This window comes from Colius striatus, chromosome 1 (genome assembly GCF_028858725.1).
Source record: "Colius striatus isolate bColStr4 chromosome 1, bColStr4.1.hap1, whole genome shotgun sequence".
NCBI lineage: Eukaryota > Metazoa > Chordata > Aves > Coliiformes > Coliidae > Colius > Colius striatus.
In genome coordinates this window covers 132,711,063-132,724,020 of record NC_084759.1, presented here as the reverse complement: position 1 = coordinate 132,724,020, position 12,958 = coordinate 132,711,063, and the positions used below count along the sequence as shown (strand labels likewise).

Sequence of the window (12,958 nt, the reverse complement as noted above, 5' to 3'; positions counted from 1 at the left end):
TCACCCAGTAACGATTCGGTTCGAAGGCGAAATGTGTGTTCTGTATAGTAAAGTCGGGGTAAAAACGCAGGCTTTGTGTTCGAGTAAGCACGGGTTAGAGCAGCGTTTATCGCGCAACGGTAGTGCTGTAGCAGCCACTTATTATGAGCTGAACGGACAGTTTAAAGCTGGCTGAATGATTTCTTATTTCACAGAGGATGATGTTGCTTGCCCATACGGATGGCAGCGGGTGATTCAACCTCGGAGGGTGACCTTGAGGGAGGTCCCCGCTCGAGGGAGAGATGTCCAGACACACTCCAAGGAAGGGTATGTAGGAATCACCCTACACCACAGAAATGAGGCTGGGCTTTCGTAGAATAAAGTGATTGTTCTCTGCTGCTGGATTTACATCTCAGCTTCTAGCATCAATGTTACCTGGGGAGATGTCTGTTTCACAGCCTGGCTAGCTCAGGAATTTCCTCACCTCCCCAGTTGCTCTTGGAGACAGCCGAATCAGGGTGGTCTGTAACAGCCTTTGCCACTAAAGACTGTGAATCCAGCTTGTATCTTTACCTTCTCACTTCTCCCCAGGAAGCCTGTCTCCCACCACTTGCCCTCACACAGGCACAGGGCACCTGGGATGTGGCTAAGAGGCTGCCCAGCACCAAAGAGCTAGTGCCCACCTTTCCCCCCCACCTGCCCTGCCAAGGGCCGCCACTGCCCATGGACTTTGCCACCCCCAGTCTCTACCTCCAGACTGATGTCTCATTAAGCCAGGGAGACCATTGTTCACAAAACCACTTTGTGGCTATGATCCTGATTTCTTCCCTGCTTGACATTCTGGTTGTACTTCAGAATAAAACCGCTTCCTCCAGCTCCTGCAAGTTGTGCTACTGCAAAGGCTGATCCAACTGATCATGCATGGGGTTGCTGAACTTGAGCATCTCGGGTATGATGAATAAATCTATAAATTATTAGAGAATGGCTTATTTATGGGACCTTTTAGAAGTCATGCCCTCACTGTGATGGTAAGGGAGTAAAATTTCCAGGGCTCTGTTATTGGAAAGGAAAGATGTTCTTTGCCAGACCTTCAAGGTCTTTGCATCTTTTAGTTAAAAAAGAAATGATGCATTTGGTGAATTTGGCAACATGTTAGAGAAGCCACTTGTTTGATAGGAGTTTGTGAGGCTTCCCTGCATTACACTGCTTCAGTAGCAGGGATCTGTGAGGAACCCTGTTAGCCCTTGGAAAACTACTTAATTTAGTCCTGCTGTGATTTGTGATCTACTGATGATTCCACTGGGAGCATGGCACAGATATCTCATCTGCAAAAGTCAGATTTGCTTATATTCACACTTAGCTATTAGCTGTGTGTTGCCTGCATACTCTACTACAGTGCAATTGCTTCCTGTCTATTTTATGTTCAAACTAAGGACTCAGCTAATTGCTGATATTTGAGAGAAAAGAGTAAAACACATTAAAACAGAGCTCTTAATTCTTCCTTGCCAGTCATCTCTTCTTCACTTGTTCACAAATAACACCATCTTTGTGATTACACTGGCCTTGCAGGCAACCCGCAATGCCTTGGGCCACAGCTCTTTCCCCTCAGTCTGGGCACTTCAGTGGTGTTTGAAACTTGTTGGTTTCTCTCCAGCCACACAGATTACATTCCCAGCTAAACTCTTGTCATGGTTATAACAAATTCCCTGTCTCTGGGATTGATGGCTCTTTAGACCTGTCTCATGTCTGTTCAAAGCATTTGAGAGAGACTTTAATTCTCTTGTGTTGCTCTGTTCTCTTATGCCGTCCCCTTCCTCTCAAATGCAGACTCCCCGTCTTGCAGTCAACAGGAATCTCGTGGGTGCAATATGCCACACTTGGAGGGAATTGTGTGATGAAGGGATTTACAGAAATATCCAATGCATGCATTCCCAGGCGTGCTCATTGGAACAAATTGTCCACAACACTCTATATCACACTAAGTATCCTCCCAGGCAGTCACTTCTCAAATTTATATCATGTCACCAGGATGGGGAGCAATCCTCGCTGTCCTAGAACAGGAAAAGCATGGCAAACTTCCTTTGTTGAGAATGCCTGGGCTGTTTTTATAAATGAACTGTACCAGTGAGGAATACATACACCCTGTCTGGCAAACACCCCCAGTCTCAGCATGAACTGGAAGGGATCAGGATCTGGATTGAAACAAAAATCAGCTAACTGTTTAGGTAAGAGGTTTCTCAGGATGCCAGGAGCATCAACACTCCCCATCATTCTCATCAATGGTCAACCTTTATTACTTCAGAACAAAACCGTTCTTTCCTGTTACTGTTGACCACAGAGTCACAAAATGATTAAGGTTGGATGAGACTTTTCAAGGTCATCTGATCTAGCCCTCTGCTCAAGCTGGACCACCTGCAGCAGATTGCTCAGGACCATGTCCTGACTGTCCATGGAGGGAGACATTGCATCCTCCCTGGGCAACCTGTGCCAGTGACCAATCACCCTCACAGTAGGAAAGTGTTTCCTGATATTCAGAGAGAACCTGTGTTTCAGTTTGTGACTATTGCCTCTGGTTCTGTCACCAGGCACTCCTGAAAGAAGCCTGTCTCCTCTCATACCCTCTCTTCAGATACTTATATATATGAATAAGATCCTTCCCAAGATATCTCTTCTCCAAGCTAAACAGTCCCAGCTCCCTCAGCCTTTCTTCACAGGAGAGGTGCTCCAGTCCTGTGTCACTTTGCTAGACACTCTTCAGGACATCTGTGTCTCTCTTATACTGATTCTGTGAGATATTGACTTAGAGGGTCTTGAGAGATGCCAGCTCTTAGTGCCTACCTTTGTCTTTCCATTTACCTGCACATTCACACTGAGCATCAAGTGTAGACAGAGTTCCCAATAGAAGTGCCCAAAGCTCATAAGGTTTCCTTCTCAAACTTGTGCTGTCCACCTCTGCTTCCCTTTTGTTGGCAGCTGGGCTGCCAGTTTGCTGTAGCCATTGCTTATCTCACTTTTCACCTTGTACTCTCATTACTCACCTTGTTCACACTGTGTGCTCTCATTATCCCTCTGCCTCTGTCCCAAGAGGGAGCTCTTCAGAGCAGCACACATTTCTCATGATTAATACATCAGTGTAATCACAGATTCCTGTATTGGCAACAGTTAGAATATGCATGAACTTTGCAAATCCATCACCTCATCCACTAAAGGCTGTTCTTAAGACATCCCTCCTCGGGTTAGGAAAAGGAAGATGTTGCACTGCCACTGCTCTCCATTCTGGTGTAAATTTGGTTATTTTGAGCAGCTGGAGATAGAGATTTCAGCTTCACATTTGTTGTCTTCTGAATGTAGCCTCGGGTTTCCTGTTTCACAGGCAATGAGTGGTGCCGCTCAACAGCCCTATTGAAACATCTTGTCAGCCACACTCTTTGCTTTGGCATGGAGGGAGGCAGATCAGAAACTTCTGCAGCTGAAGTGAGTGAGGAAATAATTTATACTTCTGTCAAATTCTCTCAGACCTCTCCACTGAGGGCTAAAGCTGCACAGGGAAAAAGAGGTAAGGATGCTGGATGAGGTAGGTCAATAAAAGGTTTTATTTTGAATTAAAGCAAAACCTAATAAAAACAATCTGAGCTGGCCACTGATTTTGAGTCCCGTGGTGCTGGGGCTTTGGTTCTATAGTAGTTGCATTTTAATGTGATAAAATCTGATGGGTCAGAGACCTAGCATTATTCCCCTCTCTCTCTCTGTGAGACCCCTTCTCAGCGTCTACACCTGAGCATTTGACCCAGGCATCCTTTTCTCCAAAATAAGTTTGCAGTTTTAGAATCACCTGCTTCTCAGCAATAAGAGATTGTCAGCAATAGTTCTTTGAAGGGCAGGTGAGATGCGAGTACAGATAAATTAGAGGCGTATGTTAATCAGAGATCAGAGACAGAGGAGGCATATGAGATCATCCAGTCTCTCTCCTGTGGGGCTGTGCAGGATTCTTTTGTGATACATTTTTTTCCTGTGTTTTCTCTGTTTTAGTTTTACATATCCCCCAGCAAGCAAATTTTCTGCTTTTGCCTTGAGACAGTTCTGCAGGGCATTTTGCTGCCAGGAAGATTTTCTTGGTGCTTTCCTTACATTTTCTCTTTCCTTATTTCTGCTCCACTCCCCCTGTTTAGGCCTTGCAAAGGTCACACTGAGCAATTTCTCTGTCTGCCTAGTTGAGAAATGCCACCTTGTAAGTACCTCCTTCCCATGAGCTGATTGCTTCTCCTCTAAATGCTTGTGCGTATTAGACGAATTGCATTACATTGGCTGCAATGCTGATGGCTGGCCTTAGCTTTTTTTTTCAGAGCTGTAATAGCATAGGGGTTCTCACTGTGGGGTATGACATTGCTATGCCCTGATCAGAATAACTGCGTCTATCTGTGGTTGTTACTGCTGCTTGGTCACTTGCTGTGCCATGGAAACAAAGTCAGCACAGAAACCCACAAGTTCCTATCTAGTAATTTTCATCTGCTTGGAAGGCAGTCTTGCTTTTACGTGAATTCTGATCAAAATGATGTTTTCATCAGAAAACACAGGGACATCCCTTTGTTCCCTAACATTTGTGTTCACTCCCACCCTGTTGGGCATGAGGATTACGTGATGCACTCTTGAGATATTTGCAGTTTTGTTTTTAGTATTCCTCCTCTCCACATTTCTTTATTTCCCCTCATCTTTTTGAGCTAAAGTCAGAGGGCCTAGACTAAGAAAGCTGATCTTTGAACATGCTTTCTGTGCATATTATTTGGTTATTGCCCATCTCTCGTCTGCATGTGAGGAGTCCCTAAGGGGTGCAGTTTAAGTACCTTTCTTTGGAAGACCTTTATTTTCAACTCTGTCCCTGTCTCCATCACTTTCGAGAGCTGTGCTCTCAGGTGCTTCACCTTTGTTTTCAAATGCACACCCTTGCTACCAACTCATACCTGTGATGCAGTGTCATAGATGTATGGATCACTCCAGTGATCAAATCTACTGATTTTGGCTCTCACAGACTCGTCAAAAAGAAAGAATTGCCCTAGGTGTCTTCAGTTTGGCTTCCAGAAAGCCTTAGATGTGCCACACTTCCAAAACATCAGTCCAGCAGTCGCTTAAGACAGTGTTAGCCTGCATGGCATGCTTGTTGTAACAGCGATAACCAGCTCTTTGCCATGGCCAAGGACAGGATCCTCGTCTCTTAAATCCTCCTCCCTGGCCCTGGATAGTTATGCTACTCCCATACTGACGTAGGCAGGGGCTATTTGGGATGCTGCAATGACATCCTCCAGACTGTCCTAGAAGATTTGAATTATAAAAATGCTAACAGCTTTCAGATTCTGAACTGAATCTAAACTCCCAAACCTAAAATTACTGGGCCACGTTCCTTGCAGATGAATGTAGCACATTAGTGATTTATCCAGAGCACCAAGAGACCTTTGTGTACTAGAAAGTTGTAACATTGGGAATTTCTGTTAAGCGTCCACCAGTACATTTCTCCTTTCCCCTGGGGAGCCTCTTCCACAGTTTCTCAGATAACTACAGGGAAATATTTCTGGATGCTCCATTCAGATTTCCCTCCTCTGTTTCAAGCTCTTCTCAGGTATTTCTCCCCTCTTTTTCTACAAGAGCTTCACATGGAGCCCAGAGGCTGAGATCCGGCACAAAGTCTAGAACCTGTTTTAAAAAGGGAGAACTGTAGGAGACTCCCTTTTGCAAGGAGTGAAAATCCCAGCTTATGAATTCTTCTCTGCCACTTTCCTGGATTGATCACTCTAGTTAAGTGAAGCTTAAATTCGCCTCGAACATTTGAATATGACTTTCCCACTTCGGTTTCTTTTTTTCTCCCAAGATTCTCTGATGGCATAATGTTTCATTTTTAAGAGCTGAACTCTTTTACCTCTCTGGCTGTGCAGGTGCCTTGGGATCTTGTTTTGGTGTCTAGTTCAGGTCCAGTCAGTCCTTTTTTTCTGCATTTGGTTTGAAACGATAGAGTGTAAACTGCTGCATTCATTGCCTGGAGGCACCAACTCGGGTGCTGGTGCTGACATTTAAGGATTAAAGGTTTCAGTGACTGTCATCCCAGTTGCCTTTTCCTGGAAGCAGTTTTTCCTAAAATCAGGAACAGTGATCTGGAGGAATGCAGGAGGTAACTTCTTTGAGAAGCAGGAGAGGAAGGAAAGCAGAGGTGCAAATTCTCAGAAATGTGTTCTTAGAACAAAAACCTATGTTTCTGCAGATACTTATCCCTATTTACTTAGTTTGAGTTGCAATCAGCAGAATAGAAGATCCACCCTACCCCTCAACCTCAGGCTGACTCCATTTTCTTGAGGATTAATCTGATGGCAAAACCCGGAGATACAAACGTGACTTTACAAACTAGAAAAATCCTGCAAGCTTCAGGAAACATGACAAAAGCTTTACCTTAAGAAAGATCTTTCTAACATAATCATGATCATAACAATGGAGTTCCCTTGTGCCATAGAACTTTTTTTAGCCAAAACCACAGGACTATATGTATCGCTGTAATCCAGGAACTGGACGTAAAACTGGTGAGTCTGCAAGGTTCTCTGAGATCAAAAGAAATTATTTTTTATTAATTTATTGATCTGGTCTTCTTTCTGTATTTGGACAAAGCTTCCAGTGCTTAAAGGGAGGCCTTCTTGTCCGTTTTCAGAAGTCCCTCCGTCTTCTGTTTTAGTGCTGGATTTCTTCATCCTTCTCACAATACTCTTGATATGTGATGTACCTTCAGTCTCCAATGACAGATCAAAAAATAAGTCTCTGCTACAGCTTACAGATATTTTATTCTTTTAGCCATCCAATTTAATTTCTCTCTGACAAACTTCCTCATTTTTCTGTACTTTCACATTTTGAAATTATTGTGACACAGTGTCTTTTTTCGTTGTTGGGTTGGTTTTTTTTTGGCTCTGCTCAGTGTGTTTGTGTTCACTGTGGTAGAGAAGCTGCTGGATGGTGCCATGGTGAGCCTGAGCACAGCTCGGGGCAGTCACAAGCTGCTTTGCTCTCTGTGTTTCCCAGCTCACTGCTCTATGAGGCGCCTGTTGATAGTGTCTAAGTTTTTAGTCTCAGCATCCTGCCCTGACACAGCATTTGCATACTTTAATGCAGTTATTTGCCACATGTCATCACTGTGCTTCCCTCACTGTTGCTCTGCATTGCACCGTTTTTTTTTTTGCCAGCTCACGAATGCTGTTGCCGTCCTTGTCTGGCAGTCTTGTGCATTTGGTAGTATTTGGCTCATCTGCAGGGATGTTCTTACTGTTACTTCTTGATCAGTTTATTGTTTAACCTAATTTGACTGTGATTTTACTTGAGCAGAGAACAGCCCCCTCTGACTTGCCTGTATATTTGCTATCCTGTTGCTGTGACACCTTGCTTACAGCACTTCCTCCACCAAGTTTTCAATGTGCTTGCTGTGGTGGTGCCTTTGGTTAAAGCCAGCCTTCCCCTTCCTCCTATTCCTTAGGCTCCCAGCCTTTTTGAGGAGTACAGATACGTTCCTTTGAGTCTTGTGACATGAATGAGAGAGAATCACCTCAGATTTTATGAGCTCCACTGGGGACTTGACTGCCAGATTTAGGTAGAAGACTCTGGAGCACCACAAGAACAGAACATGGCACAGGGAAATCCTGGGTTCCTCAGCATAGGTAATTGTTAGCTGCACGTTTAGTGCTTCTTAGCAAATCATGTTGTCTGTGCAGCTGTCATACTGAGATTAATAAACGAAGCAAACCAAATTCCCCTGGAGCTCATCTGTGGCACTTAAGTGTCATCCTCTCCTCAGCCTGAGAGAGAGATTTTAGTGCGGAGATTTCAAACGGCTTGTGGAATGTGAATGCTTCTTGGGTCAAACACAGCTCCAGGAGATGACAGGGGAAGTAAGGCGTAGCCTCGAGGTGAACACATTGTGCTATACCTGAGCAGATCTCTACATGGTAGGTAGCCCTGCCCCACCCTTTGAAAGGAAGCTGGGTTGCAGCGGAGGCTGCTCCAAGGACTCACCCACTGCCACTGGCAGAAAACGAATGGTGAGTGGTGGTAGTGAAAGTGTGAAGGGGCACCCCAAGGTCCTCAAGGCTGTCCCTCCCATCCTGCCACCCCTGCCACAGGAGAGCATAGGACTGACCTGGGAGCGTCCCGGGAAGGTGTGACACAGCGGTGTGCCTAAGCCTGTGAACAGGATGCTGAGGTTAAACCTCTTGCTGTTGTTGAGAAAGCTGGGGGAAAGGCCTTGGGTTTCCTTTTGCATTTGAGCTGGAACATAGCAGCTGTGCCAATGCAGCTCTGTGTTTCAGCGCCCAGTTTCAATGCTGCGTTGAGAGCAGGTTTTTCTGAGAGGTTTCTGCCAGCATGAGGTGCCACCTGAGGCCTGGGGTCCTCTGGAGACAGGTGCTCCTCCCAGAAAGCTCAGGCATGCACTGACAGCCCCAGACCCAGCTGAAATGAGGCCCTGGGCGAGCAGGCAGGGATGTGGGAAGCCCTAGGTATTCTGGGCCAAGGGCATTGGTGGCAGTGATATGCAGATTGTAGACAGGCAGGGATGCTCTAAATAGTTCAGTTCCTTATGGAAATGCCCAGAAGATGAGCAACCCAATAACTTAATAACCTAATAACCCTCAGTTATTGTTTGGCTCCTGCTCATTATGGTTTCTTTTCTTTTACAGCTTCCTGTTTGTGGCCCGCAGCTGTGCTGGGGTTGGCTATAGGCTTTGGGATACTGAGCATTTCCCTAGCGGTTGCTTTAATTTGGAAGATGAGTAAGTGCACAAAAGGGTGCTGAGGATGAGCAACTAACAGCAAAGGACCAGAGACCTGTCTAACCACAGGCGCTGACATCCTGAACTCTATTATAGAGGGTTAAACCAGAAGCACTTGGTTTCTTCCAGCCTTAACAATCCACTGCCTATACAGAATATTCTGAAAAATGTATTCTTTGTGCAGACCTCAGGCGCCACATTCCAGATCCCGTGGCAAAGAACACTCAAACATCCCTAAAGGTTTTTGTAGACTTGTTTGCTGTAATTACAGTGGTAAACTGTAAAACAAATATGCAAGGTCTGTTACACTTCTGCAGGCATGCAGAAGGTGCTAGACCACATGGGAGAGTCTACTGTTTGCTGCTTAAAATCCTTTCACCTGATGTGTGACATGGTCACACTGTGCCCACAGAATGATGTAATTTTTCCCCTGGCTTTTGCACACCTAGAGTGTCATCTGCTTTCAGATAGCTAATTTGGGTTCTCAGGTATCTGAGTAGGGTGGTAGTGGTGGCGGGGGATGGGTTACACTAGCGTCAAAATTCGTGTGACTTGAAATTGCACAGAGGGTGTGAAGTTCAGTGTTCATGCATTGTTTTTAGAGGTTTATCTTGACTTGTATTTGCTGTATTGCAGCTATCCAGAAGAATGTCTTTCAGCAGGTCCTTGCTGACAGTGTCTTTCTGTTGGATAATGTTAGAAAAGAGTTGGCATTTTGATTCCATTGCAGGTGGCTCTCCCCCCCTCTGCCCTGAGCAGTGGGTGGCCTACAGAAGGAGCTGCTACTCCTTTTCCAAGGAGAAGAAGGACTGGCATTCCAGCCAGGAATCATGCAGGGCACAGGGAGCTCACCTCCTGGTGATCAGCGATACCTGGGAAATGGTAATGGTTTTCTTGTTCTTTGAGGATCTTCTGTTTCCTTGCAGATACCTCAGTGACTGATTGACATCCAAACAGTGCTGTCACTCTGGCAACATTTTTGCTTTAAAGGAGAGGAAGGATTTATGACTGTGATGTTAGAGTGAACGTCCAGTTACAGCATACACCTTAGAATTTCCCAGCAGGCAAAGAAGCAAAGGAGAGAAGGGAGAGGGGAGGGTCGCTGTCAGATACTCAGATGCCTGCTATGAAGGATGTTAAGAGACAGCCTTCTCCCCTGTCCCTCTCCACCTCCCCTCCTATACCCAGTAAGGCTGATGTGAATGATTACAGGAAAAGTCTATGGCTCTGTTCAGTGACTGTAGTCATTGCCTACAAAGCAACACATCCCTACTCTCTAGTAATGCTTCCTTTGCAAATGCGATGCCTCTCCTCCCTGCAGTCTCTCTGGCTTCTGCTCAGTGACCCTTACCACTCCCTGTTTTCATGCATGAGTATTTCTTTCTCAGCCTGTTTTCAATGCTTACTTCCTCTCTTTGTCAAAAAAAGCCCTTCACTTGTGATCACAAAATCAGAAGTTCCACTGCTCATTTTCCAGCAAGTGCTCACTGGTGAGGAGGGCAGGTATGACTACTAAGGAAACGGGTAGAGATTATCACTAGAGAGGTGAGGCATATCTACCTAAGCAGAGCAAAAGTACCTCATCTGGTTTTGCGTAAGCCAGGGCTTATTAGCTCAGGTCCAATGGACATGGACAGGTTCCAGTCCTTGGACAGAAGTTGCATTGTATGATGTTCTGTGGGGGCTTACAAAGCCAGGTCTCTACTCAACTGGGAGTTTCTACTGTCACACTTGCTTACGCAAATCCTAATTCTTTGGGAAATACCCACCTTCCCCAGATTATCCATTTCTCTGCATGAAGCCTCCGTAGTCCTGTTGCTTTCTTACTGCTGTCTCCATTACTAGTCTTACCCATCATCCCTGCTCAGACTTCCCCATGTAAGCAAGACTTTCCTAGACACCCATGCCCTATGCTGCATAGGCTGTGACTGTTCAACCTCTCTTTACCAGAGAAGCACAGTTACCTTCATACCACCAGCAATGCTCAAGCCAGCTTTGTTACTGCTTCTGCTCTGAAACTTTTTTTATTCAGCAGGAGATAAGGATGGAGCCCAGCCATACCACTGAAAGGTTGCTGTTGTTTGGTTTCATTACAAATATAGACACGACAAACTCCCCTCTCTTGTCCTTGGGTTTTTTTTCTCTTTTTTTTTTTTTTTTTTTTTTTTTTTGTGGGGGGGGAGATGAGAGGGAATTTACCTCAGGGCCGAGTCTCTGTTGCAGGCTTCACTTTTTAACAGTAAACAGGAGTTAAAGGTTAGGCAAAAGGAAATGAACATTGAAAACACGTAGGAGGAAAGTTCGTATAAAATGTAATGAGCTTTGGCCCTGAACTCCTTACACAGAACTGTCAGTGTCTGCACCTCCTGCCCTGACCTGATTTTACCTTTAATTCTTAGTACTTTTTATTAGCATGCTAGCTAGCTTTATGGCAGACCATTAGTACTAACAGCATGTGTTCCTACATAAAGCTCTGCATAGGAAACTCCAGGAAACTGGGGGGCAGTTGATTCATATACATTGCCCTGAGATATGACCTTTGAAGAATCTGCCCAGGACCCTTTAAAGCACACTTACTTCTTTGTGAGTGTACCTATAGCTGTTATTCCAGGCATGATCTGCATGGATGATCTTCCGATTAGAAGGTGTGGAGAAGCAGTACTGTCAGCCATTTAAGGAATAGTCAGGGGAGGGGATGTATCTTGCCCTCTATTCTCTTTACTTAGCCTTACCTCCATTTTCAGACTGGCTTGCTTTAGCTACTTTGTAATTTGTTACCTTTTCTAGGACCTGTTCAAGAGTATTCAAACAGAATGTTTCTGGATTGGACTGAGAAACAGCACGGGCACTGGATGGATTTGGGAAGATGGCTCTATATTCAATGGCACCAGGTGAGTTTCATTCTCAACAACAGTGCTAATTGAGATTGCTCAGTGTTCCATGACACCCAGAGTTGCCATGCCAGGTCTCAGGAGCTTTCTTACTGGGCAGATTTTCCCCTTACTGTCACTTGCATGTCTCTGAACTCAAAACAGCCTACTTTTTACTGCCTTGCATCTTGTAAAGGCACATACCTGTGAAAAATAGGGCTAATGTTAGTATCTAACTCTCTGTTTCCCTCCAGCTGCTCAGATCTGCACTGCCCACACTCAGTCAGATGAGCATATGGTCCACCTTGTCTTTACTGGGTTTAGCCACCTTGAACCCATTCTGCCAAGTGCTGGTGTCACTGAGTGTAAGGACCCAGTCCTTTGCTGCTTCACTGATGCCAGCCCAAATCAGAACCTTAATTTTCTCTCAGTCTTTACTCTTGACAAAACTCAGCATTCTGCATGAGGTAAAATAATATGATTTGGTCCAGAGACTCTGCCTGTCCATTTCCTTTTTACAACAGTTGAGACAATGAGTTAGTCTCTCAGACACTTCTCCATCAAGGAAACTCACTGTCAGTAGGTCAGTACTCTAAGCACGTGGCTTAGTTCCCCTCATAGTTCCCCTCCAGCCTTCTGTTCTTACAAACACCTTGGAGGCGATCATGTCTCTGTGAAGCTCTCAGCCCTGCTGTTCTCATGCTGGTGGATAGCGCTGTCACTGCAGGATCATCGTGTCTGTGTTTGGTTCTGATTTGACTTTCACAACGACAAAATTACTTAGATGTGTAGTCTCCAGGTAGGTTGGGGTTTCAGTGTATCTTCTGTTTTCTGACAGCTGCCCTTTGGAGGTTGAGTTCTTTCACTTCCTCTGGGCTCCACCCTTCAAAAACTCAGACTTTTTTTCTTTCTTACCTCCACGAGAAGATCTCAGTATTTTCTCTGTCTCACTTTTGTTCTGTGTCTCTTGCAGGGTCTTCTCTAACAGCCCTGTGCAACACTGTGTTGTCCTGATACAAGATCACTTTCAGGCCTCCAGCTGTGAATTTTCTGCTCCATGGATTTGTGAGAAACCTCTTGCATAAATCCCACATGCATTTTCATCTCAGAACCATCACATATCAGTGATACGAATGGCTCATTGTCTTGCAAACCAGAGCTGTACACAAGACCAAAGACTTACTCTTCCCATACTCTCACAAAGGTGTTTTTCAGGGACAGGTTTGTTGCCTGTAGTAGATTCATATCTATTGGGTTTCTTCTGTTTGTGACCAGGTGAGACCTGGGATGTATTCCCTGCCCCTTAGTCTTTCCTTATTT

The 12,958-nt window shown here is 45.1% G+C and overlaps 1 protein-coding gene across 1 annotated transcript; it reads left to right on the top strand.

Moving 5' to 3' along the window:
* Positions 1-3,417: 3,417 nt before the first annotated feature.
* LOC104555299 (killer cell lectin-like receptor subfamily G member 1) lies at positions 3,418-12,723 on the top strand. The gene is made up of 5 exons (XM_010198652.1): positions 3,418-3,535; positions 8,676-8,768; positions 9,499-9,650; positions 11,556-11,659; positions 12,612-12,723. Exons 1-5 carry the CDS (start codon positions 3,418-3,420, stop codon positions 12,721-12,723), a joined length of 579 nt encoding a protein of 192 aa, XP_010196954.1.
* The last annotated feature ends 235 nt before the right edge of the window (positions 12,724-12,958 follow it).